A 26,093-nucleotide genomic window follows, 5' to 3' on the forward strand; every position below is an offset into this window, starting at 1 on the left:
GAGGGCCTCAGAGCCTTCAAAGCTGCTCCCTCAGACATCCGCTTGGTTTCCCTTTCAGATGTCACTCTCTCCTCTGAGTTCCACAGTCCTTTAACATGTTTCATGAAAGTTGTCTATGTGTCGTGTTAATCCATTTTTGAAAAAAATGGCACTCTTCGTTCTATGTCAGTAAACCTTTAACAGGCATAGCGGTCGGTGTCTTCTCCCGGGGCACTTGCCTCATCCTCTCTTATTTCGCTGGGGGCGGGCCTTTCTGTTTGGATGTCTGTTCGCAGTCCTCAGAGCCAGAGAGGCCTGGCTCTTGGCGTCTGGAGTCTGTGACGTGAGTGAAGGATGCTCAGACTGATACCAGCGTGAAACGACAGCGCCATCAAGGAGGTCGCTATCAAAGAGGTCACAAAGTGTGGGAATGGCATGAAAGGGGCTCCCTCTGGCCCCCCAGCACACCCCCACCAGCTGGCCAGAGTGACCTTCCCACTGCCATGCATCAGTGCGGAGTCTAGAAGGGTCCCCCAGAGCCACTTGCTAACTATGCCCTTTGGCCATTTCAGCTCTTACCCTCAGACTCCCCATTTTTAAGTTAGAGTTAACAATATGGGTCTTGTCTGCCTCTTGGGGTTTTTCTCACAGTGGTGAGAATCTATGAGGAGGGTGTGTTGGCACTCAGGGACCTGTAAGGGCACCCCACCCCTCTGTTCATCCTTAACTTCCCACTGTCCCCAGTCAGCCCTGGCGCCAGTCAGGCTCTGGGCACTGGGCAGCCCCATTGGCTCCGGTCTTGGAGGACCCGCTGTGCCCCGACACCTAGAAAGCCGTCCCTCCTCCATCCCTTTGATAGGGCAGTCTTCATTTCCTGGGGTCTATACGCCACCATTATCCCATTAATCGTATGTGGTCCTACACTGGCCCTCCATGTCTTGCTGCTGAGCTGAGCTTCCTGAGTCCAAGGCGGGGACCGCGTCCTGCTCCTCGTCGTCTCCCCCCGCCCTCAACCATGGCGCCTAGCACAAGGAAGGGGAGCAGAGAGTCCGCAATTCTTTTCTAAGATTGTCTGATTAGAGGGTTCAAAGCCCTGGACGAGCCCGAGCCCGGCCCCTTTTCTCCAGGGAGGGAGCAGGAGGGAGGACGCAGGAGGGCGCCAGACAATGTGGATGGCGCGGACAACATGGGAGACCGGAGTTCCCATTCCAGCGGGCGGGGGAAAGGCGTCACCTAGCCAAGCCAGTCCCGGAGTTGAGTTCCTCAGACCCGAGGCTCGCGCCCCGAGGCGGCCGAGTCCTCTTTGTGCCGGCATCAGGTGCAAAGCCTGCGGCGCCGGACGTGCACGCACGCGCCCCGGAGCGCGCGGAGCCCAGTCGCCGCCCCTGCGCGCCCGCCCAGCTGTCCCCTGGGATCTCCTCCGGCGCCCGCGGCCAGAGCTGGGGGAGGGAGGCGGTCGGACACGTAGAGGGCCTCGCGGCTGGGCTCGACCCCGCGCGGACGGGCGGGGGAGCCGGGGACCCGCTGCTCCAGCCCGCTGGCTTTCGAAAGATCCTACTGAGCCAATGGCAGGCGGGGCGACGCGACCCGATTGGTGCAGGCGCTCTGCTGATCACTGTGGAAACCCGGGCGGCCGGGAACGCGGGAGGATGCTGAACTCGCGGCGGGGGGAGCCGGAGGGGCGGGCGGAGGAGGCGTCAAGGCCCTGAGCCACCCCGGAGTTTCTACTGGTGGCAAGAGTCCACGGCGGGCGGGCTGAGGGAGGGGCGGAGGAACCTGGCCGCTTGAGGGCCAGGGAGCCAGGGATACTACGCTGGGAGCCCGGGATACTCCCGAGCGCAGGCGGGGAGGCTGGGGGAGGGGGTGCGGTGGGAGGAGGAGTAGAAGACAAAAGCCGTAAGCGAAGAGGGCCCGGGCGGCACACACTGGCAGGAAGGGCGCCGTCTGCGCAGCGAGCAGCCGGCGCGGGGAGGCCGCGCTGCACGGGGCACCCCGGTCGCAGGCAGCATGGGGAAGGGGGGGAACCAGGGCGAGGGGGCAACGGAGCGCGAGTCCCCGATGCCCACCTTCAGCTGGGAGGAGATTCAGAAGCATAACCTGCGCACGGATAAGTGGCTCGTCATAGACCGCAAGGTTTACAACATCACCAAATGGTCCAGCCGGCATCCGGGGGGCCAACGGGTCATCGGGCACTACGCGGGGGAAGATGCTACGGTAAGGGTCTGGGGGGTCCCCAGCCACCCTAGGCCGAGTCAGGAGTCCTGGGTCTCTGGGCGCCAAACAGACCTCCAGGGCTAAATGGAGCTTGGGACGTCCAGGACGTCAGGAGGGAAGGAAAGTGAATCCCTGGCGCTCGTCCCCACGCCCCGAATCCTCCTCCTCTGGGCCAACCGGGCCGACTTGGGGTGGAGTCAGATTTTGGACCCCAGGAGGCAGCGCCGCGGCGGAGGGCCCGGCGGTGGAGAGCCGAGCAGGGTCTGCAGCGCGCGCTGGGACCCACGCGTCCGCTCCTTCGGCCGGGTTCACCCGGAGCCAGGGACTCCCCAGTGGGGGCGCTCGGACCCGGGGCTTTGGCGCGCTGGCCTGGAAGATGGCCGCGCCTGGGTGCCGCGGAAAGGAGCGGGAGAGCAGGCAGCCAGGTGTGGGACTCGGCGCGCGCCCCGCGCTCTCCAGCCAGACTAGTGGGCAGAGAAGGAAAGCTCATCCTCGGCCAGGGCTCGCTCCTGCTTGGACTCTTGTCCAAGAAGGTCCGCAATGGCTGCCTCTGAGCCTGGTATCTTGGATTCCCACGCTCGCAAGGATTATCCTGACCCACCCCAAGGGTCTGCCCGCTTGGGGACCGGTTTGGGGAGTTGGTGGAAAGAGAAACGGCTGGAGTTTGCAAAGCCCAAGTCGAGAGGAAACCTTAAGCTGGGTGGATTTAGCAGCACTAGGCTGGCTTGGCTACAGGTCTGTCTGCACCGCAGGTCTCTCAGACGTTCAACTCAATGGCCCTCTGTTTTTAAATCCTGTCTGGAAAGCCGTTCCCTCATCTTGCACTCTTAAAGGTAGTGGGCCTCTCCAGACGAGCCAGGGCTGCCCCCCTCATCCGCACCAAATGTGTGGCTCAGCGATTACACAGCACCCCCAGCGCGACCCCTAGTCTGGAATCCTTGCATTTCTTTAAAGGTGCAGCTGGAGCCCCAGGGACTCCAATGGGCAAGAGGAGGAGAACAGGCAGGGAGGGAAAAAAGGCCTGTTCTTGGTGGCAGGGAGCTGGAAGCAGAGAACAAGGTCTGGTGGGATAGAGAACTTGGGGAAGGTGAAGAGAGGAGAGGCTGAAAGGAGATGACTTGGCTAGATCCTTCCACCTAGAGGTCTAGAATGCTGACCTGCCCGTGGGCTTTGCTGTCCAAGCTGTGTAGGCCCAACTCTTGACCTCTCACCATGGGGATGGGCCAAGGCAGGCCAGACCAGGCAGCCACCAACCCAGGCTGTTCAATGGCTGGGTGGCTTTGGTGAGCAGGGCCCAGGCTTATCCAAGATAGAAGAGGCCAGCCATGTGGATATAGCCTACAGCTTTTGACCCCATCCTGTGGTACCTGGTTGTGGATGCTGCTTAAGCCTGGAGAGTTGGTGGTGCTAATTAGAACTTAGGTGAGTGTGAGCTTTTTGCATACCTTCAATGTACCATCTCACTTGGACATTTCCACATCCCTGTGAGGAGGTTGAGTAAAGGTAATTGCCAAGTAAAAGACCTTGTGGATCCTGGGTGGGATCTTTCCACTATATGTTGCTGGACTTGTGCTAGCCTGTTCCTGATTTCATAGGTAAATTGCAGAAGGTTCCTGCCCGTCTGGGCCCACCTTAAAAAGTAAAAAGCGATATATTTGGTCTGATTATTCGATATTGTTAAATAAATATATTTTCTTATGCGGATGCTCGGTCTGGCAACTGCCTTGAACTTTATAGTTTAATTATGATGAGAGATTGATTTCATCCTTGTTCTGGATGTTAAGTTCTGTGCTCACCTGACTTTAACAACGAGTTTCCTCCAAAAATCAGGTCTCAGATCTGTCCTGTCAGAGGAAGAGGATGCCCTACTCTACCCTGCCCCCTTCTCTGTCTCGTAAGTTTGTCTCGTAAAAACGTAACCCTCTCTTCATTTCTGATCCTGCCCCTGCGCTTTTTGTGTAACTTTCATGGTCCGTAAATCTAGCATCTTGGATGTTAGTTGCCTCATTCTAGGAAAGCCCAGGTAGGAACCAGCATGGGCTGCACACAGCCCTGGAATTAAAGAAAGATGTGATCGCTGGGCTCATCCGTTTGCCGTTGTCGCTTGACTGAGCCTCCCTGCTCGTCTATAAGATTCACCTGTACCTATTTCAATGACATTGATTCATGGTGAAGCACTCCTTCCGCTGTAAGCACTAGGTCAATGAAATGGAGTTATTATCAGGCAAACAAGAGTAAGAGTGGGAATCATGAAACAGCTGGAACGTAAAGAATGCAAAGAGGAATTTGGAAGAGAGCATTGGCATCCCTGCTAGCTTTATTTGGTGTAGCAAGACATAAAAACAATCCCTGCTCCCCAAAGCTAAAACTTTTGGGACATGAAATACACTGATTGGGGATATGGTTGAATAATGATGGAGTGAGCAGCTGGGTTTTCTTTGGCATTTTTTCTTTAAACTGTCTGGGACCTGGTTGGAAAAAGGCCTTGAGCAGTGGGAGGGTGTAGGCTGTTGAGCAAGTGGCTTTGCTCCTTGGGGTGTAGACTTGTTCAGAGCCTGCGGAGTGGCAGTTTATAGACGGAAAGTTTGGGGAAGGACCGATCAGCGACAGAGGTTGGGTCCGTTGGAGCACTGTCACGCAGTGTTCTGTGCTAATCACAGTGCAGTTACATCCCAACAGGAGGCTGGCAAAAGAGGCCGGAAGTGAAGGAATCCATTCTTGGGACAGTCGGGGGCTTTAATAGGGCATTTTCCTGTTTCTGAAGAAGAAAAGACCTAAGTAGTCAGGACCCACCTCTTCCCCAAAAGGATGGGGCCATTGTCGATTAGTCCTTCTGCAGAAGTTAAACCTTGGCCTTGCCTATAATAATAAAAGTTGCTTAACTTTGGCAGCTCACATAGCACGTTTGTACATACTATCTCATTTCCCCCTCAGATCAGCCCTGTAGGTATCTCTCATTGCTCAGAGGCATAGAAACCTCGCTCAAGTGGCAGTGCTCAGAACTCAACTCAGGTTGTGCTGCCACCATGTCCTCCCAGCTTGCCTCCTCCCTTCCCTCCCTCCCTCCCTGTTTCTGCCCCTCTGATCTCTTCCTTTTGGTCCTCTGCTGCTTCTCCTGTCCCTGCCTTGCTGTGGGCAAAAGGAGCCCTTGCCTGTGCCCCGAGAGTGTCTGTTCTTTTCATGGCAGTCCCACCCTGTGGAGTTGTCCCCACTCGGAACTGTTCATCTTCATCTTCAGCAATGATTCATCACTCACTCCCTGAGTGTCTCGCTCACTCTGAGCTGGGCCCCAGGCACAAAGATGAATAAATCACAGACAGTGATCTGTGCCTACTGGATTTGATTCCCTTCTCTCTCTCTCTCTCTCTCTCTCTCTCTCTCAAGCTGGGGCTTGAGTCTGGACCCTCTACCTCTAGACACCAGCCACCCTCCCCTTGTCTCAGCAACTTTTCCTGCCCCGTCCACATCAGTCACTTCTTAGAATCAAGGCAGGCGAGAAGAAGCTAGAGATTTGTTCCATCTTTCAACTTGCTTCTATGCTGCCACTGTGAGAGAGCAGCAGGTTGTGAGTGACACTCTGTGCTCCTCTACACAGGGCAAGCGGGCCATGGTGTTTACTAGTAGAGGTCCTGGGTTCGAGTCCCAGCTTCATGAATTCCTAGGCCTGGAGGGCAGCTCCATCCCCCCAGCTGGGGTCTGGGTGGGAGCCCTCCGCTTCCTGCTGGCTGCAGCCTCAGTGGGGGCTCCACGTCCAGCCCCAGCATCCCCGGGAAGCAGTTCTGAGATGAAAGTGGCAACAATTCCTTCATGTCCAGGTTACCTTTGCAGGGGTCTCTCTCCTGTACAGCCTTGACCTTCCACCCCCAGGGAGTATATGTGACCTGTGTTAGTGGCGACGCTCTTGCCACAGGGCTCTGGCCCCTACCAGCTCCTGCCCCACCAGCCTCCATTGCATCGTTCCTTGGAGGGGACATGGCACAGGGGCTCCCTGCGTCTTCTTGCTGCAGGAAGAAAGTCAGCATCCTTGTTTGGCTCTTAACCTCCACCCAAGAACATGAGGTTCCCTCCTCTGCTTCTCCTTCCTCTTGGATCACTTGTTCCACAGTGTCCTGGTCCCCAGGGCTGCTGTCTGCAGCACTGTCTGCCCTGAGTCTGCTCCTTCTGACTTCCCAAGGCCTGGGCCAAGTGCCCTGAAGTGTAACACTTGATTAGATATGAGCCTTGCTCTGCAGAGGAGATGGGCACAGCCAGAAACAAGTTGTGGCAGCGGGCGAGCGCTCAGTGTCGGGGAGGAGCTGTGAGTTCCACCCGGAGTGGGGCACAGCAGGAGCATGTCCCCATGGATAAGTCGGCTGGCATCAGAGCTGGGCGATGGCAGGACAGGAGAGTGCAAGGTACACTTAGGAACCTGGGTGTTCTAACCTTTCCTCCCCCAATACACACACCTGCCCTGCCGGTCCTGCCCACCTGCTTGCTGCTCCTTTCTCTTCCCTGTGTCCCTGGCCCTCTTCCTGGAAAGTCTTTGGCTTCTCTCCCTGTCAGACAAGGATCGAGCCTGGTTCCAATTCTTGTTCCAAAATCAACATTTGGGTTGGCCCCATCTAGATTCACACCACGGCCTACCTTGCACCAGCCAGATGTTCCTGTAACTAAACAGCTGCAAGTGTGTGAGACACGTTGATGGCAATTTGAAGGGAGAGACACACAAAAAACGACTAACTCTCAGGGAAAAGGAAGCTCATTTTGATTGGAGCCTTTGTGTTAACAGCGAGAAACGTTCCAGGTAGGCACACCTGACTCAAACTCTGCTCAACTACTTCCTGCAGTGTGACCCTGGGCAAGTGGCTTCACCAACCTACACCTCTTTTCTCATCTCTGAGGCAGGACTTGCCTCACTGAGTTTGGTAAAGAGTAGTGGCTCAGTGGCCAGCCTCCATAACCTCCTCAGATGGCAGCCATACCAGCTGCTCAGGTGTGAGTGCTGGAGACGGCGGAGGATTCTGGAGTCCCAGAGGCACAAGCCAAGTTGTGTGAAACAGTGGAAGAGGACAAGCGCCTGAACACGACTGCAGAGTGGAAAAGTCTGCTGGGATCAGACTGTGCAGAGCCATGGGGTCCTGGCTTCATTCATCACCCCGTGAGCCCTCGTGTTGGGCCCCGTGGCAGGCACTGGGCTTATCGCAGCAAACAAGACAAGCATGGTCCTTCTCTCTCGGGCTCACATTCCCGTGGAGGAGACGGGCCGCAGAGAAGTGAGTACGTTAGGCGGTCTGTGACTTTGACTGCTACAAGGAAGATAAAACGGCAATGTCCCAGAGGAAGCCTAGGGTTGGAGAGGGCAACTTCGGACGGGTGGTTGGGGAAAGCCTCTCGGAGGTGACGTTGAGACCGAGTCCCAAATGGAGCCGGCCCCGGTGCTGGAAGGAGCTTGGCGTGTTCAGGGCCCTTTACGCAAGGCCTGCTGGGACAGCTGCCAGATCCACTGAGGACAACGAGCCCACCCAGCAGTGCTCGGTCTTCTAACGTGGCAGGAAGTGCGGGAAAGAGGGGTCCCTGGAGGCAGGTGGACCTGAATTTGATCCCATCTCTGCCACTTGGAGCCCAGCACTTCACTTCCTGCGCTCCAGAGTCTGTCTGTAAAGTAGGGCTTTGGGGCTTTAGGGAGGGAACGTAAACAGCGCTCCTGGCGCGTGGCCTTTCCCTTCCCTGGCCTCGGGGAGGTGAGCTGCCCGAGAGCCCCCCGAAATGGCCGTGCAGCAGCCAAGGTCCAGGCAGGGCTCTGATGTCTGTCTGCTCCCCCAGGTCCCCCTGCCCAGGGGCTGAGGTGAATGCATTTGCAAGCCGCTGAGTTCTGTCTTGAAACTCGAAGAGAAACCGTTTAGTTATCAGCCTCCACAGCTGTGCCTCAGGAAACTGCCTTGCCGAAGACTTCCTGTTCATTTCCCAAGAGCCATGGTCTGACTCGAGGAGGACCAGTGAACGGGCTTTTGCAGGCCCAGCCCTGGGCCTTAACTTGGCAGCTCCTGCTGGGCCTTTCCCAGGGTCATTTTGCAGAGGCCACTGAGGCTGGGGCGGGGACCAGTGCATTTTCAGAGAACAGAGATGCTGTTCCACGGGCCCTGCAGGCTGCGAGGAGCTGCTCAGGGCCCGAACCCAGGCTCTTCACTGCCTGCCCAGGGCCCCGGGACAGCATGTGTTTCCTCTGAAGATATGTTTGATCTGATCCTCTAACACCGTCCCTTTCTGCTCAGCTAGGGGGCACAGACACTTTTTAAAAAACCGCACGCCCAGTTTTCTCCTGCCCTAAGTGCTGGTTTGTATGCCTGTTCTAGACACAAATAGAACAAAGACCAGGCGAAGGGACAATGCCAGGGATGCACTAAGGACGCGATAGGAGACTGGCAGATACCCCTGGGAGATCCTTGGGTGTGGGGACAAAGAGATTTTGATGCTTTGTCAGCGCTTTCCTCTCCCCCTCATTTTCTTTAATTTTGAAATTTTCCAAACGTCCAGAAATGTCAAAAGAATAAGTGATTCTTCCTTCACCTGTTTAGGAAAATAAAGAAAGAAATGAACGCCTGTATATCCTCAACCAAGATGCACTAATCTTAACATTTTGCCACATTTGCTTTCTTCTTCTTTATGCATATGCAATTTTCTTTTGAAAATAAGTTGTATTATGTGACCTAAATTCTCATATAATATAATAAGTTGTATTATTATATCCCTAAATTCTTCAGCATTATCTCCAAAGAACAAGGAGGAGATGCTTTAATGTAACGCTCTAACAATCACAATACCTTTGTCACATTTAAGAAAATTAATAGTAATTCAAAGATATGATCGAATATCCAGTCCATATCCATATTTTCTCATTCCACCCCGAAAAAGTCTTATGTAGTTTGTCTTTCCCCCCCTAAGTGGGAGCCTTTCCAGTGAGAGCACTGTGGTTTTTGTATCTTTTGAGTCTCTTTTAATCTAGACCATCCTCCCACAAGCCCATGTTTTTTCCCCATTATATTCATTTCTCGGCTTGTTTCTCATGGTGTAATGGGACGTGTTCCCCAACCCTCACAATGCCGCCAGGCTTGGCTCGATGCAGGGTGGACACTGGTTACCGCTGGGACGCCCCTCTGCCCCCGCTCAGGGCTGCTGGTGCCAGCTCAGCTCTAGCAGAGACGTGTACGCGGCATGGGGCAGTGTGTGTGACATGCGCGGTGTAGAGAGAAGACAACTGGGAGGAGAAATGCTACACTGTTAGCAGTGGTGCCACTTTCTGCGTGACATTTCTTTATTCCTCTGTATCTTTTCTAACTTTGCCAAAACTAAGCACATTTTTACTTCATAATCGGGGACAAAAAGAATAAAATGCATGACATGATAGCAACGGGAGAGAGAGTTTGGAGAGTAATGACCAGAAAGCCAGGCACAATCCCACCACCTGAACCCATATAAAATGATAGTTTAGACCCTCCTGGGCTTTTTTCAGGAATGCTCTTTACGTAATTCTGCATTTTAATTTTTTATTTATTTTTTGTTTACATGCTCTCCCAAGCACATTTCCGACGTAGTATTCAGTATTGTTCTTTTCACTGATAACTGTGGATATGTGGGTGAGGAACCGGCTAGAGGTGGTAGGTGGTGCAGTTTGTGCACTGAACAAGGCACCCAGCTCTGGTGTAGCTGAGGCTCAAGTCCTCCCTGAGCCCGGTGCCCACCCAGTGCACCTCCCTGAAGGGGCGCCTTTTCCTGACTTGCCCAAAGGCAGCCTGCAAATCTATCCACAGATCTTTGGCGGGCTCAGCATGCCACGTATATGCACAGATGCCGGGGTAGCTCCTGCTGTTGGAGTCAGGCACTGAGAGCTCTGTCCTGCGGATGAGGCTGGAGACAGCAGAGGGGGCTGGATCATGCGAGGTTCTGTTTGGTGTCCAAGTGTAGACACAGAGCTGCTGCTGGTCCTCCCCGACGACCGAGGAGCACACAGAGGGCCAGTCTAAGCCTCACCACCTTCCCCTCTGCTTCCCAGGATGCCTTCCATGCCTTCCACCCTGACCTTGATTTTGTGCGCAAGTTCTTGAAGCCCCTGCTGATTGGTGAGCTGGCCCCGGAGGAGCCCAGCCAAGACCGCGGCAAGAACGTGAGTAGGGCCTGCAACCTGGGTGAGGGTGGGCAAGAGGGTCCCCTTGCCCCAGGACCAGAGTGGCCAGGGCTGGGGCAGATGCGCCTTTGTCCAGCAGGAGCCACTGCTGATCCCCTGTGGTCAGGGAGGACCTCAGAGCCTCGGCTTGGTGACAGCTACTGACACCCCCTTTCTCCTGGCTGGATTCATTTTCCTCCTCCTTCCCTTCTTTCCAGAAAGGTGCCAGATGCTGGTCCTATACATGACAATCTAGGAGAAAGACAGTGCAGAAACACTAAGCAGATAATGACAAGTGTGGCTGCTTCAGGCTGTGTGGTCTGAGAGCATCTCTTTGAAAAGGAATGACCATTATGCCCCCGTTTCTTCACCTCTGCTATGGGCCAGACACCCTCCTGGGTGCTGGGTTTCAGGGACAGAAATATGGAAAAATGACAGCACCTGAGGCCTCCTGGGGCTGTTTTGTTGAACAATGAAGTAGTGTGTGTTCCAGATCCCATGTAAGCAACAGAGCAGAGTACAGCATGCTTCAGGGGGTCTCTAATACTCCCCCTCGCTGGTCTCCTGCACTTTCCCCTCCATCCCTGCCTTCCCCTGCCCACATTCACCTTCCCCAGAAGCCCAGTTCTCCCTGGTCCTCAGCCCTGTTCCTTCCCCAGGCCCGTCTGGCCCAGCCTCGCTCTGGGGAGAGTGTGTAGGTCTGCACCAGGCCCACCGTGACCTGGGGGCTGAGGCTGGCACCATGGAAGTCCCGTTTCCCCGTCACCGACAGGCAGGGCCCTGGAGCCCATGTGGGGCCTGCGTGCCAGCGAGGAGGCTGGGTCCATTTACTCAATCGGCTCCGGGGCCCCCGTGGCTCCTTCTGAGCTGGCCGCCTCTCCCTGCTGCCCAGGATAAGACATTCCCTGGGGAAATCAGACCCTTTCCCCGGCGAGCCCTTCCCGCTCTTGCTGCCAGCCTTGGCAGGAGCCCCAGCAGAGCCGGGCTGGGTGCAGGCTCTTTGCAAGCTGGACTCCGCCACTGCATCTGGCCGTCCCGATGAGATGCAGGCCGCCCCACGTGTCCTCCAGTGGCCAGTCCCCATTCCCCACCGTGCCTCTGCCCCTCTTCTCGCCTTTCCCTCCTTGCCTTCCCCCTGCCCACGCTGACCCACGCTTGTCTCCTGCCTCTGTCTCACGAGGTTCTCAGCCCTCCCTCCCGCTGCGTCCCCCACCCTCTTCCCCAGCCTTGTGCCCCCCACTGCCATCCAGGCCCCCCTTCCTGCTCTTGAGAGTCTGCACCACGTGGCACCCAGGTTCCCAAATTCAGCTTCCTCCACCCACAGGCTGCCAAAACCGCCCTCGGAAGCACCTCGGTCATGTCCCGGGGGTACCTGTAGCCTCCTGTCTCCACTTTCCTCCTTGCCTGTCTGGCTCCGAGTTTGCTCCTGTTCCAGCGTCCTCCTTTCTCCCAGTGATGCCATCTGTTCCCAGAGCCATCATGCTCCCTTCACTCCACCCCTGCCTCCCGAGCGCCACGTGCCTGGCTTCACCCCACCCCCTCCTGCCTTCCCCAGCTCTCCTGGGCAGGGACTCTGACCCTAGTTGGTGTCACCCCCACCCCAACCCCCTCAAGACCCAACAGAGTGCCCAGAACAAGTGGCACAGTGTCAGGTGGTGGAAAATATACAAGGTGTGGTAAGATATACATATACATAACATAAAATTTGCCATTTTAATCATATTTGAGTGTACAGTTCAGTGGCATTAAGTACATTCACACTGTTGCGCAACCATCACGGCCATCCCTCTCCTGAGAGATTGCATCCGCCCAAGCTGAAACTGTCCCCATTAAATGAACTCTGACAACCACCTCTTTACTTCCTGTCCCTGTGAATTTGAGTACTCTAGAGACTCATATAAGTGGGATTACACAGTATTTATCTTTTTGTGTCTAGCTTATTTTACGTACCATAATGTCCTCAGGGTTCATCCATGTTGTAGCATGGGTCAGAATTTCCTTCCTGTTCTAAGGCTGAATGCTATTCCGTTGTATGTATGGACCACATTTTGTCCATCCATCCATCAAGAGACAATCGGGTTGTTTCCACCTTTTGCTTATTGTGAATAATGCCGCTACGAACGTGGGTGTCTAAAATGCAAGCTTTTGAGTCGAATCCTTTCTCTGCCACTTAACTAGCTGTGGACAAATGCACAGGCCCCAGGGCCGTGCCAGGCAGTGGTAACGGCCGTCGTTGTCGTGTGCGGTGGGTGGGCTCCTGCAGGGTCGAGGCTTGTGGGCTGGTCCCCTCTTGCCACAGCTTCTCCAGGGTGTGCAGTGGGTGTTGAGAAGATGGCCCAAGCTGGCTGACTCCTCCAGAGTGGCTGCGTGGCCAGTGTCCTTCCCGGTGCTCTTACTCAACAGTCTGAGATCATCGAGGACTTCCGGGCCCTGAGGAAGACTGCCGAGGACATGAACCTGTTCAAGCCCAACCACCTGTTCTTCCTCCTCCTCGTGGCCCACATCATCGCCATGGAGAGCATCGCATGGTTCACCATCTTTTACTTTGGCAACGGCTGGATTCCTACCCTCGTCACGGCCTTTGTCCTTGCTACCTCTCAGGTGAGGCATGACACCCTCACCAGCCCCAGTTCACAGAGGCCTGGTGCCTGTCTCCCGATGCTGTGACGGCATCTGTGGCTCCTTCTCCCCAGGCCCAAGCTGGATGGCTGCAACACGACTATGGCCACCTTTCTGTCTACAAGAAGTCCAGGTGGAACCACATTGTCCACAAGTTCATCATTGGCCACTTAAAGGTAAATGTCGGCAGCCCTGGGCATCCGTCCCGTTGTCCTGTTGTCCCGTTGGTTGGCGGTTGGCACCGTGCTATCACACTTCACTCTGAGGCCAGGACTCCTTTCTGCTCAGTGCTCCAAGGCTCCAGGGTGACAAGGCGGGTCTGCCGGGAGCTGAGCCTTCTAGTGGCACGGGCTGTGCTGTGGGACGCGCTGATCCTCCATTCCTCGGAGTTCCTGGGCCCCGTCTCCACACCAGGTCAGACCCACAAAACCACAGTGTCTAATTCCAAAGACAGGCACAGTTGACTGCATTGTTTGGAGCTCTTTAGCTAAGGACTTATCTAACAAATTCCTTTTAGTCCTGGCCAGTAAAGCCACAGTATCCAGATGGACTGCGCCTCCTTTCACTGGGACGTGAGCTCATCGTTACAGTGTGTTCCTCCTTTTTTCCCTCTGGTCCCTTTTTTCCAGGAAGTACAAAGTAACATTTGAAACGGCAACTCTCCTTAGTCTGCATTCTTGGTATACTTATTCCCCTTTCGCATGTGCTAATACGCTTTTAGCCTTATTTTAACCGTTCTGTTATATGTGAGTCCTTTGTCTTCAGCCATCTCATATTTCTTTGGAAATATGTGGGGTATGGAAATTAGAAGATGTCATCATACAAGGCCTGATAAGGGACATCAGACTATGTGATGGTTGGCTGAGCCAAAGCACAAAAGTTGTTTAAAACGTACGTGGTCAGGCAGTTCTACCCTCCCCTGCCCTGGCTCGTGAGGCAGACCCACAGACACCCAGCAAGTCTGTGAAAATCTGAGCTTGAGTCGCCAATGGTTTCAGGCCAACTTGAGAGGCGTCATCTCCTCGGTTTTGAAAATATGTCCTTGCCAGTTTTCTCTCTGAATCAGACCATCCCCACCCCAGCCTGCCCCAGCGGGATCTAGCTGGTTCCCAAGAAAGGCTGGGGACTAAGGACTTCAACCTCCCCAACCGGGGTTTTGCTTAGCCCCTCTGCGAACCAGGCCATGCTGGGCCCGTGGCTTGCCGGCTGCAGTTCGGGATGGGGGGGAATCGCCACTGAGCTGATCACCCGCTCCACAGCAAGCGGTTGGCCTGGCCTTGAGCCTGAAGTGGCCTGAGAACCTGGTCTCCTTCCAGAATCTCAGGGGCGAAGGGAGAGGGTGCACATAGTAGAGTGCTTTGTTTCATTTTATACCCTTGTCTTTCGGATAAAGCCTCCTCGACCTCCTCCCCCACCACGCTTAACAAAGATGAGCTGTGTCCCGTTTCTAGGCTCTGGGCAGGGGCCAGGAGGCCTTTCCTGCCCGATGACCCTCAGTCCTTGAAGAGCCCTGGAGCACAGCTCTTGTGTCTGGTGGAGGATGAGGCAGGACAAAGGAGTGGCCTCTATGAAGAATGAGGATGACAGCAAATGGGGTCCTTGGACTTGGGCACATGAGCTCCACACATGGCTCACCAGCCCCGCTGGCTGTGTCCTTGGTGCTGGGTCGCAGAGCCAGGCCAGTGGCATGGCCCTGCGGTGACTCAGGGGTGCCCCAGAGTGAGGAGGTCATAGCTTGCCTGAAATCCAGCTCTGGCACTGGGCGGGCACACAGCCAAAGTAGGCAAGCCTTTTAGACTCCTCTATGCCTCTGATCCCCTTGCTGGGAGAAAAGGGGCTGGCTGCAGGGAGGTCCTCAGGGGCCTTGCCAACTTGGATGTTCTCGCACAAGTGGGTGAGGCCAGTGAGCAGGTTGCCCAGGGCTTTGGGGCACCGGGACCCGCTTCTTACTGTCCGCCTGCACTGCTGTCACTGCTGTCACTGCTGTGGGATTCCACGTGAGTTCTCCACACCCTGACCTTCCCTTTGTCTTAAGCCCATATCACATCTAGTGGACATTTCTTCCAGGAGGTAGCCTTTTGCAAAGACAGGTCTGAGCTTAAAACCCTTTCATTGTTCAGCATTATACTTGGGATAAAATGCAAACTTTGGGGCCAGTGCCATAGAGACGCTGCTTCTGGAGGTGGCAATCCACCAGCCTCTCTGCAGCTCATTTCAGGCCACCAGGGCTGAGGTTAGGGTGGGGCAAGTGAGGCCCCCCACCCAGGGTGCCCAATATAAGGGGCACCACAGAAACTCAGTAGTCAAGATAAATAGTGCTTTAATGCAATATTTTTGGTTCATTTTTTATATTTTTTAACATAAATCTACGTAATTTCAATATGTTTTTAAAAATCAAAATTAATGCAAAAAATATCCTCAATGAACCAAATATCAAAATTTTAAATAAAGGTCAGGGCTGAACTGAGGCAAATGGAAAAACACACACCCCTCTATACATGTTGGTGTGTCAAGTTTTTAATGGTTGATTTGGGTTCCCCCAAAGCATTAAAGTAGTTGAAAAAATGTTTAAAAGTTGAGAAGTCGAAAAAGTCACAACATTCTCGGTTTAAATGTTCTATTTATACCAAAAGAGACTTTATTATACTTTTCACTTCAGTTTAAGGTAATTAAAAATTATTTAAGCTCATCACTTGGTTGACAAAAATCATCAAACTCAGCAATTCTCTCAATTGAAAATGAGATCCGCCAAAAAGGAGATTTTAAAAATGATTTTTCAGCTGGGCACGGATTACGGCTCACACCTATAATCCTACCACTCTGGGAGGCCAAGGAGGGAGGTTCACTTGAGCTCAGGAGTTCGAGACCAGCCTGAGCAAGAGCGAGACCCCGTCTCTACTAAAAAATAGAAAGAAATGGTCTGGACAACTAAAAAAAAAAAATATATATATATATATAGAAAAAATTAGCCAGGCATGGTGGCGCATGCCTGTAGTCCCAGCTACTCGGGAGGCTGAGGCAGGAGGATCACTTGAGCCCAGGAGTTTGAGGTTGCTGTGAGCTATGATGACGCCACTGCACTCTAGCCCAGGCAACAGAGCCAGACTCTGTCTCAAAATAAATAAATAAATTTTTTTAAAAAAGAAAATGATTCTTTTCGATGAGTTTGCTTCCGTTAAAGCCAGGAATGCACATTTCTCCTTTTGTCTCGGGCTCTGATATGGCACCACCCAGCATTGCTGCTGGTCAAGGTACTACCAGGGAGCTTTTCTTTGGCTTCTGGAACATTCTACACTCCTCCTTCCCCTCCCAGGGCCTTCACCTAGTCCCTTCCCTCTGTCAAGAAAGCACCCGTCACTCTGCCTGGCCACCTTCTCCAGCTCTGTGGACACAACTCAGTGTGGTGTGATGAGGCGGACCTGCCCTGGCAACGCCCTGGGGATGAGAGCTTTGTCTCTGGGTTCACCACTTCGCCTGTCTCTAGGGCCATAAGCAGCAGCTGGCTCACCCCATTCTGGGGGCACTAGGGGCATTGTTGCGGAACAGGGAGGGCTTTATGGTGCCCAGGAGGAGGGCTTTCTGGAGGATAAGGAGGGCTTTGCCTAGCAAAGAAGTATGGAAGAGAATCATAGCAGAGGAGTAGCAGGGACAAAAAAATGTTTCATTACATCTCATCCCGCGTCCAGGGAGGGCCAGGACTGCCTCGTCTCGCTGACTTCACTCATGGCCCGTCCTTCTTTCCTGCATTTATTCATTCAAAAAACATCTTTTGGCTGGTACACTCTAAACATCATGCTTACTTGTGACATGCCTCATCCCTCAGTCTCTTTGTACCAGAGACTTTTCTATTTGGTTCTTCCCAGGATTTTTGTGCCTTTTGGCTACAAATGCCAATGTGTCGTCTTATTCCTCAAGCCTCGAAGCCCTCACTCCTTGATTTTTTTCCTGCTCTGGTGGGTTCTGAAGCCTGCCTGCTTCCATGGGACTGAGGTCACCACAAAGACCACAGCTGCCCATGGCTGTCCCCACCCCTGGCTTAGTAGTGTCCAGAGACGGTGTTTGTGCCAAAAGCATCTTCCAAGTAAAATGTTTGTTTAACAAATGGCCTTTGCATATGGCCACAGCATTGACCTGGCCGGAGTTCACTGGTACAGTCCTGATGCCGAAGGGTCAGAAAAGTCTGTTTTCTTCCACGTGTCACCGGGCGACATTGCTGAGGGTTGTGAATCTGCAGAATGTCTAAAGTTTGAGCTGACGAGACAGAAATCTGTGGCCTCAGATAAACACCACGTTATGCTTCTTGTCTCGTGGAATCATAAGTTTATTTCTTAGAACCAGGGAAGCTCTTCCGGGTTCATGTTAACAACTGTCTATTAAGCCCTCCCGATAGCCTTCGGGTGTGACAGGAATCTCAGTGTTCACCCCTCAACGTAGCAGCATGTGTGAGCTCTCCAAGAACAGGGACCACCTGTGGTCATCTTTTTTATTTTAAAAAAAGGTTTATTGAGATATAACTCACATGCAATTTGCCCATTTCAAGTATACAAATCAATGACTTTGTGCAAATGCAGGGATTTATGCAACTATCTTCACAATCAATTTTAGAGCATCTTCATCACCCCCAAAAGAAACCCCACACCTCTTAGCCATCACAGCCCAATCCCCTCGTCCCCCACCCCGACCCTGGCCCCAGCCCTAGGCAGCCAGTCATCTTTCCTAGTCTATAGATGTCCCTATTCTGGATACTGCATGTCAACGGAATCGTGTAGCATGTGATCTTTTGTGGCTGGCTTCTTTTACTTAACGTAATGTTTTAAGGTCCATCCACATTGTAGCACGTGTCAGTAATTCACTCTGTTTTATGGCATGGCCAAACAATATTTCATTGCATGGAAATGCTGTCTTTTATTTATCCATTCATCTGTTGATAGACATTTGGGTTGTTTCTACTTCTGGGTTATTTTGAAGAATGCTACTATGGACACTGCTATATAAGTTTTTGTGTGGACATGTTTTCATTTCTCTTGGGTATATACCCAGGAGAGAAATTAGCTGGGTTACATGGTAGGGACCACTTACTGTCCCTGAAACCCCTTCACCTTACACAACACTGGCACACAGAGGCGTGTGGTGGACGAGTGGGTGTGGACGGCTCCGTTCCTAATATTGGTGGAGAGGCAGACCCCGCCCCCCACACCTGCCGAAGCACCCGCCATGCCCACACCAGCATCCTCACCCACCATCACGGTCTTGTGATTGGGAAAACTGAGGCCTGGAGGGGTCTAGTGATTTGACTCCATTCGGGAATGGCCAGTGCTCTGGGCGCAGTAGTGGCTGGGCTGTGCTCTGACTTTCGCTGGGCCCAAGGCACTGCCTCTGAGTGTTGGAGGTGCGAGGAACTGGTCCTGAATGGGTCTCGTCGCAGGCAAACCAAGGTCCCCATTGGATGGCATTGCTCAGCCCAACCCCTCTCCCCCCACAGGGTGCCTCCGCCAACTGGTGGAACCATCGCCACTTCCAGCACCATGCCAAGCCCAACATCTTCCACAAGGATCCAGATGTGAAAATGCTGCACGTGTTTGTCCTGGGCAAGTGGCAGCCCATCGAGGTATGACGAAGGGGAAGGTGTTGACCTAGGAAGTGTTTCGCCTGAGCTGGGAGCAGGTGAGGAATCCTGCAGGGTCGACCCTCGGCCAGGCACATCTGCATCTGATGTCACACGGGAAAGCTTTCCCAGGCACCCTGAACTGTTCAGCTGCGATATATATGGAATGGCGTCCTGTAAATACTGGACACACGTCCTTATCAGAGTGCTGGATGCCTCCCTCTCTCCCAAAGGCTGGGGGAGAGCGTTCCCTGGCTGGTTTCTGCCCAGGGCAGAGGGAAATCTGGTTCCAGTTTATAGGAAGGCAGGACTCCAGGGCTCGCCCCCGACATTGCTCAGATGCCAGCCTCAGGGCAGCGGATGAGGCGGGAGGCTCTGGAGATCTGGTCCTCCAGTTGCCAACAGTGTTTGGAAGTCCAAGGCCAGCGCTACAGTGTCCTGTAGAGACATGTGTCACATGCTCACAGGGGCACAGGGCCAGTTTCCTGGGTTCCTGGTGGAACTGTGCCCTGGGGCCCACAGGACCATGCTGCCCTGGAAGGAATGCTGGTTTCTTGACTGAGGTGACAGTGGGTCTGATGGACTTGTCACATGTCAGGGCCACCCACCTGGCTCGGGGCAGCCAGGCTTCAGAGTCTCGAACCACCATCCCGGCCTCCGGAGTAAGGACGCCTGCCAGGGCTCTTACCTCTGGGCACAGAACAATGCAGCCCAGCCAGGCGGCTCCAGGGGCCTGCCCCGCACCCGGAGCTTAAACAGCCAGGCCGGCAGGAAAGCCCTTTTTTCTAGTTAGTGAGCCTTTTGGTCTTGTTCATGACATGCAGGAAGATTTTTTTATTTGTTTTATGTAGCAAAAAGTATTGACTTCACCCCCTGGAGATTCATTTCCTTTATATATGCTATTTTTAGCTCTTTATGGTTTTGCTTCCAAATATGTAACTTTTGCCCAGCGGGATTTGTTTGGTGAGATGATTTTCTGTCCTCATATTTCTCCAGAGTCAGCCGGTTTTCCCAGCACCCCTGGGCGTCGCATCTCCCCTCCATACGCTGCGGTGAGCTCTCCTGAGCCTGTGTCTGGGCTGGGCTGGGCTGTCTGTCCTCTCCCAGGCCACCGTCTGGGTGACTCAGGAGTCACAGTCATCCGTCCTTGGCACTTCACTCATTGTAAATGTGTAGTGGGGTGACTCTCCCTTTCTCGAAAGACTTTCCATCATTGCATTCGGCCTTCCCACCCAGGAATAGGCATCTGTTCCCATCACTCAAGTTTGCTTTTCTTTCTCTTGATGAGGTTTTATACATTTCTTTATAGTCTCGTGGATGTTTCTTTTTAAATTTAACCCTTATGTGTTTTATATTTTTGTCACCATGGTTGGGGCTCGGGGTTCCTCCAGCACTGGGGAAGGCAGTCGATATGGGGCCAAGTACCTATGTCCAACCAGTGTCTCTGCAAGATTTTAGTTGGTTTTTGATTGATTCTTGAGTTTCCGGGGTACATGAAACTATCCTTGAGATAATGAAAATTTAGACTCTTTCTAATGGCTCCCCTCTGTTATTTCTCCTTTGGGTTTTATTACATGGACTGGAACATTCAGAGCTGAGTTAGATAGCAGCGATATCGCTGGCAGTCTTGTCTTGTTCATCCTCTTTTTCTGCCACATTATTTAGGGGAACAGGGAAGCGGCTCCCTATAGCACCATAAATGGGCCCTCGAAAGCCGTGAGTGTCTCCGCCTCCCTGCCCAGGATCCTCCTCCTCCTCCCATCTGGGCAGCTGTCCCAGCCTCTGCCTGTTCTCAGTGGACCCCCAGGCTTCCCGCTTCAGGAGGACTTTGTGAACAGGCCAAAGCGACCATTCCCCGCCAGAACACCCGTGCCCTCCCCCCGGGGACCTTGCCGTTCTGCCCATGCTGCTGAGGCCGCATGAGGCCGAGCTGCTCATTCCTCTCAGTGTGAGTGCAGGTTCTCAGAGGCAGAGACTGGGCTTTGCGCCAGCTCCCCTTCCCCCAGCCCTGTGCAGACAAGAAAGGCCCTTGTCATTCCCCAGATATTTTGTTCCAAAGCTGAAAAGTCCCCTCCACATGGCCCTGGCACCCCGCCAGGCCCTCATCTGAGCCTGTCCTTGAGGTCCGTGGAGAAGAGGGTCAGTCCAGCCACCAGGGCTGGGCATAACTCCCTCCCTCTGCCCCTGGCCTGCAGCCCCGGCTATCAGCCTCGGCTTGGGAACACGCTGTCCCTGTTCAAGGCCAGCCTTGTGTGTGCCACCATCTCCTTCTCGGGGTCCAGCCACACCAAGCCACCCACACCCTTGCCTGCAGCCCACCTGGTGAAAGCAATGTTTGTCTCCCCTGCCTCTCCCCTCCGATGGCCCTGCCTGCCAGGCTTACCCTGTGAGCGAGGGGCTCCACTGGAGGAGGGGAGGGGTGCAGGCTGCGCCCCAGCTGGGAAGAAACCTGCCTCTCGCTGAGTGAGTCTGCGGCCCGGCATTGCAGTGAGCACCGTGCATGTGCAGCGTCACTCAGTCCTTGCACGAACCCGGGAGGCAGGAACTACCACCGATGGGACAGCTAAGGCCAAGAGAGATGAAAGGGCTCGCATAAGATTACGGCTAGAAGAAGGCAGCACCAGCATCCAAACCCAGACCGCCTGGCTCCCGAGTCCTGGGAACGCTGCCCAGGGCCTCCGCCTGGCAGGCACTTGGAAAATGTGTTTGTTGGGTAGCTCCAGCTTTCTGATGAGTTAGGAAGCGAGGCGCTCACCATCCTAGCTTAGTACCTTCTAAAATACCTCTCCCCATCCCTCCCCCGCTCCTGTGACGTGTTGTTGGCACAGAACTGAGCGTGTGAAAAATGAGAGCAGAGAGTTAGCCACAGGGCAGGGCTTGACGTCTCCAAAACCCACAGTTGTACTTTCCGGGTTTCAGAGGGGAGCACTGAGGTCAGCCGGGCCCTGGCAGACCCCAGCAGCTGCCCTGTCTGAGGCCATCGAGGTGGGAGCAGACGTACAGTGGTGCGTCAAAGTGTCGCCACACACATGCACACATGCGCACACGCACACACACACACGTGTGACTAACACTTCAGTGCTTATATTATGTCCACTTCATCCGCTGGTCCCGCAACAGCCCTGTGAGGTACCTACCGTACCTCCACTTTGCAGCAAGGAACCCAAAACTCGGGGGAAGAAGCAATTTGCTCAAAGAACAATTTGCCTCCCCAAAGCTGGGCACCCTCAGAGGCTGATTCTGAGGCCTGCTGCTGCCCAGCGGCCAGAGACCCCATGGGTCCCATGGGTCAGTTTAGGGCACACGTTAGAGCCAGTAGTGCTTACCAGCTGGGGACAGCTGGGGAGATGTCATCTCTGTCGTCCCCGCAAAGGCCACCATAATCAGTGAGAACAGTGTGCTCACTGTGCAAATGCAGCATGAAACGACCTCCCCAGGTCCTCCCCCTGCCCCCACAGCAGTATGGCCAGTCTGCAGGCCCTCCAGGGGGACCCTCTGGCCCCTGCCGGCCTGCCTGGTCTGCCCTTGGTGCTCACACCCTGTGCAGAGCCGGAGCAGCTCCAGAGAGTGGCAGAGATGGGGTGGGGAAGGCCCCGGCCAGGGCTGGAGAAGCCGTGCACAGACGCTGGGCTCCCCGGAACCCTGGGCCCCTGCAGGCCCCCAGACTGTCCACCTTGGGGGGCGCCTTCCCCAGTGTGGCCCCTCTGTCCCCTCCATCCACTGGGGACTCATTAAAGGCTCCCTCAGAGGCCTCCCTGGCTCTGACCTCTCCCAGGCCAGCCGCAACCCTGGCCTTAATGACGGTCTGCGTGCAGACGGTCAGACTTTCTGGGAATGTCCGGGCTCAGGAGGCCACACAGAACAAAGGGATTGTTTCTGATGGTCCTTCAGCTGGGTGCGCCATGACCATGGCCACTGGGGCCAAGACGCAAGTCCTGGGGCCAGGCTGGACTTTGTTCTCACCCATGGCCTCTGCCCTTGGGGAGTCCATAGGCTCTCCCTGTGATGTTTTGTGTTTTTGTTTTGTTTTTTTCTGGCTTCCAGAAATACTGGGTCCATCCCTGTGATTTGACAATCGCTTCCCTATCTGTGTTCTCATTTGGACAACGGGGGCGTTGGCCTAGATGCCATCCAAGGTTTCTCCCATCTGTAACTTGCTTTGATCTCCTGAATGCCATGAGCGGGACTCGACACCATCAGAGGGGACAGCTCTGGCCTTCGGATGGGGGTGGGGCACGGGGGCAGCGTCCTGGGGCAGCACTGGCATCTGTGCCCCTGTTCACAATGGCCTCTCTTATCAGCCAGTGGTCTGGAGGCCGGCCAAGGCTCCCCGGCCAAGGCTCCTCTTGAGTGCAGGGTCTCAGCGCTGTGAGCGGCAGCATCAATCAGACTCAGCTGTTGGCTCCAAGCCCGGGCTCCCACACGGCCCCCGCATTGCAAGCAAAATGAGCACATGTCACTCAGCGAGCGGCATCTTTTGGTCTCAGTCCTGGAGGAGCAGGGTGGGCTGGTCCCTACGGGCTGGACCGTGGAACCAAGGGGCTCCAGAGATCCCCTGGGACTGTGGCTCCCACGCTGAGTGGCCTGAGCAGCTTGGGACAGTGAGGATGCCCAGGCCCTCACCTGGCCCTCCTCAGTCGGGGCCTCTGGGCACCAGGCTGCCCAGGGTGCAGGCTCGACAGGGAGGGATCCAGTGCCCTAGGTGGGAACCTCTGGTAGCCAGGCGTGGCCAGCGGAGTCCTTGCCGGCATCCTCAAGTGTAAGGGTCCGCCTGGGGAGCAGCGATGAGCCTTTGGAATTTCAGGGAGGCTCCAGGCAGGTGGATGCTCCCAGCCTGCTGACTGCTAACAATTCCAGGGCCCTTAGCTGGGTTCTCCCAGCTGCTGTGGGCTCTGGGAGCTCCCCATGGTGAACTAGGAGCTCCCTCCGGGTGCCTGTGCCCCCGTGTGAGCTGTCCCATTGTGCATTCACTCAACAAACATTTCTTTAGTGCCTGTCACATGGGCTCTGAGTCAGATCTGCGGGTCCAGAACTCAGTCGGGCCACTTTCCGTGGTCTTGGGCAGTGACTTCACTCAGAGCCTCAGCCTCAGAAGTGCCGGCCTGAGCCTTGCTGAGGATTGACACCACTTGGGCCCGCATGCTCAGCTAGGGCTGAGGAAGGCCTGCCGCTGCTAGCCAGGCGTGGGAGAGCCAGAGAGGCCCCAACCTTGCTGGGCGCAGGGTGCAGATGGGCAGGAAAGGCGCAGAGGCCTCGCTGAGCAGGGAGAAGGAGCGGTGGCTGCAGAGGTGGTGGGCGGGCATGGAAGGCTGGGCCCGGGGGCTACTGGGTGCTCACGCTCACTCCTCTCTCCTCAGTACGGCAAGAAGAAGCTGAAATACCTGCCTTACAACCACCAACACGAGTACTTCTTCCTGAGTGAGTGTGTCATCCCTGGACCCCTTCGACCCTACTGTCCCCTCAGAGTGGTGTCTCCTCCTCCCACCTAATGCCCTTTTCAGACCCAGAAAGTGACACTAAACGGGTCCAAAGGAGGGGTCACAGTAGCCATCCCATGGCTCCTGCGCTACAGGCCAGGCGGGGACACAGCTGGGAGAGTCCAGGGTCACGCACCCAGCAATTCCTGGGCTGTCTGTGCACCGTCCTCAAGGGACTCGGGCCTTTGGCCCCTGGCTGCTGAGCTGGCCCTGCGTTTGGGGCTCGGGCCAGCTCGTCCTGACCTTGCAGCTCAGACGGGCCAGGCGGCTGGCCCCTGAGCGCCTGCTCTCTCTCCCGCAGTCGGGCCCCCGCTGCTCATCCCCATGTACTTCCAGTACCAGATCATCATGACCATGATCGTGCGCAAGGACTGGGTGGTAAGTCCGGACAGAGCTGGCTCAGGGGTGGGGGGGTGGCTGGGGCAAGTGGACCCCGGGGTCCTGCACTGTGTCCCCGGGTGCCTCAGTGGGGCCTGAGGGGTCCCAGGCATCTCCCCTGAATAGCCGCCTTGTCACTCTCAAGAAGGGACTCCCTCTGGGGCCACCAGCAGCCAGTCCTAAAGATCTCCACGCACACACACACCCCCAACACAGGGGCATCCACCGAGGCAGCCACTGCCTATGCACAGCCCCTCACAGGTTCCTAGAGGCAGCGTGGCCAGGGGCTCTGCCCCAGCCTCTACCCTCTGTGCTCCCTGCAGTCCCTGAGACCCTGTGAACCGGGTCACCCCACACTCTGGTTGGAAATGGGGAGCAGCTGGGCGTTGGCAGAGGAGACAGGCGTGTTAGTTTGCTAAGACTGCGTAACAAAGCGCCCCGGCTGAGCGGTTTAAACAGCAGAATTGGAAGAGCTCCTCGGTGAGCGCTGAGGGCAGGCTCTGCTCCAGGCCTCTCCGCGGCTGGCAGGTGCCGTCTTCCCCGATGCGTATCTGTGTCTGTGTCCAAATTTCCCTTTCTTAATGCGGATATCAGTCACACTGCTTCAGGGCCCAGCGCGATGCGCTCATCCTCACTAGCTCCATCTCAGTGACCCTATTTCCAAATAAGGTCACTTTCTGAGGTTGTGGGGGTTAGAATTCCAACATATGAATTTTGGGGGGGACACGGTTCATCTCAAAACAGCAGGCTCAGAGAAGTCCTCTGACTTTGCTTCCAGAGAGAGAAGGGGGCCTGGCCCGGCAGGGGCTGGCCAGTGTGGGGCACGAGGCCAGCCCTGGGGTTTCTGTATTGCGACTCTGAAAGTTTGAGCCTTGCCCAAAGTGGCACCGTGGGGTGGGGTGGCCGCTTGACGCCAAGTGCTGTGCTCTCCCCCACCAGCCCAGCCACCTCTCTCTCTTTCAAATAACAGCACCTCGTACTTGCAGAGCACTTTAAGGGCTTCAGAGTCCTTAGTCTCACATCCTCTTGCTGAAATTACAGGGCAAAAAGACCGTGTCTGGTGATTCTGCTGAGAGGGCCAAGGCTGGGGCTGGGGGTGCAGTGGGGGTGTGGGGAAGGGGTGGGACCCTGGAAGCCTCTGCCAGCCTGTCCTGGGAGAGCCTGTATGTGCTCATTTCTAGGACATATTTTCTCAAAACAAGCACGTTGTCAGCATTTCCCGTGTTCCAGGAGCAGTGCGGCACTGCGCCCACATTACGTCGCGAACCCTGTTTTACTGACTGGGCAGGTGAGGGTGGAGGGACAGAGAGACCGACCCAAAGTTCCTGGATCAGCTCAGCCAGGTCTCCTCCCCTGCCGAGACTGCTGCTGCCCTGGGGCTCACCTGGGCCACCACGAGAGTCGCGGCTAGAAAGGAACCCGAGCCGTGCTATGCTGGTCAGGGGAGTTTTAATCAGCTTTTGTGGCACATGACCCTTGATATAAATATATAATCTTTTTTTTTAACTGTGCTTGTTCCCTAAGGAGCAAAGCATTAAATAGGAAATCACACTGTGTTCCTAAAAGCCAGGGAACCCTGATGAGCCCTTGGGACTTGCAGGGCCTGGGCGCAGCTGTGACCCGGGGCAGTGGTTCTCAACGGGGCGATTCTGTCGGCCATTTGGCAGTATCTGGAGACATG

At 55.0% G+C, this 26,093-nt stretch overlaps 1 protein-coding gene across 1 annotated transcript in view; it reads left to right on the forward strand.

Moving 5' to 3' along the window:
* Nucleotides 1–1,784: 1,784 nt before the first annotated feature.
* FADS2 (fatty acid desaturase 2) overlaps nt 1,785–26,093 on the forward strand; it is a 31,056-nt gene continuing 6,747 nt past the window's right edge. Inside the window, exons 1-7 of the mRNA XM_012662719.1 lie at nt 1,785–2,193; nt 10,223–10,333; nt 12,737–12,934; nt 13,027–13,128; nt 18,435–18,560; nt 23,915–23,975; nt 24,336–24,412. Coding sequence (XP_012518173.1) covers nt 1,987–2,193; nt 10,223–10,333; nt 12,737–12,934; nt 13,027–13,128; nt 18,435–18,560; nt 23,915–23,975; nt 24,336–24,412 — 882 coding nt within the window. The 5' untranslated portion in view covers nt 1,785–1,986. The remainder of the gene's footprint in view (nt 2,194–10,222; nt 10,334–12,736; nt 12,935–13,026; nt 13,129–18,434; nt 18,561–23,914; nt 23,976–24,335; nt 24,413–26,093) is intronic.

The sequence above is a fragment of the Propithecus coquereli genome, unplaced genomic scaffold (genome assembly GCF_000956105.1).
Source record: "Propithecus coquereli isolate 6110/MARCELLA unplaced genomic scaffold, Pcoq_1.0 Scaffold775, whole genome shotgun sequence".
NCBI lineage: Eukaryota > Metazoa > Chordata > Mammalia > Primates > Indriidae > Propithecus > Propithecus coquereli.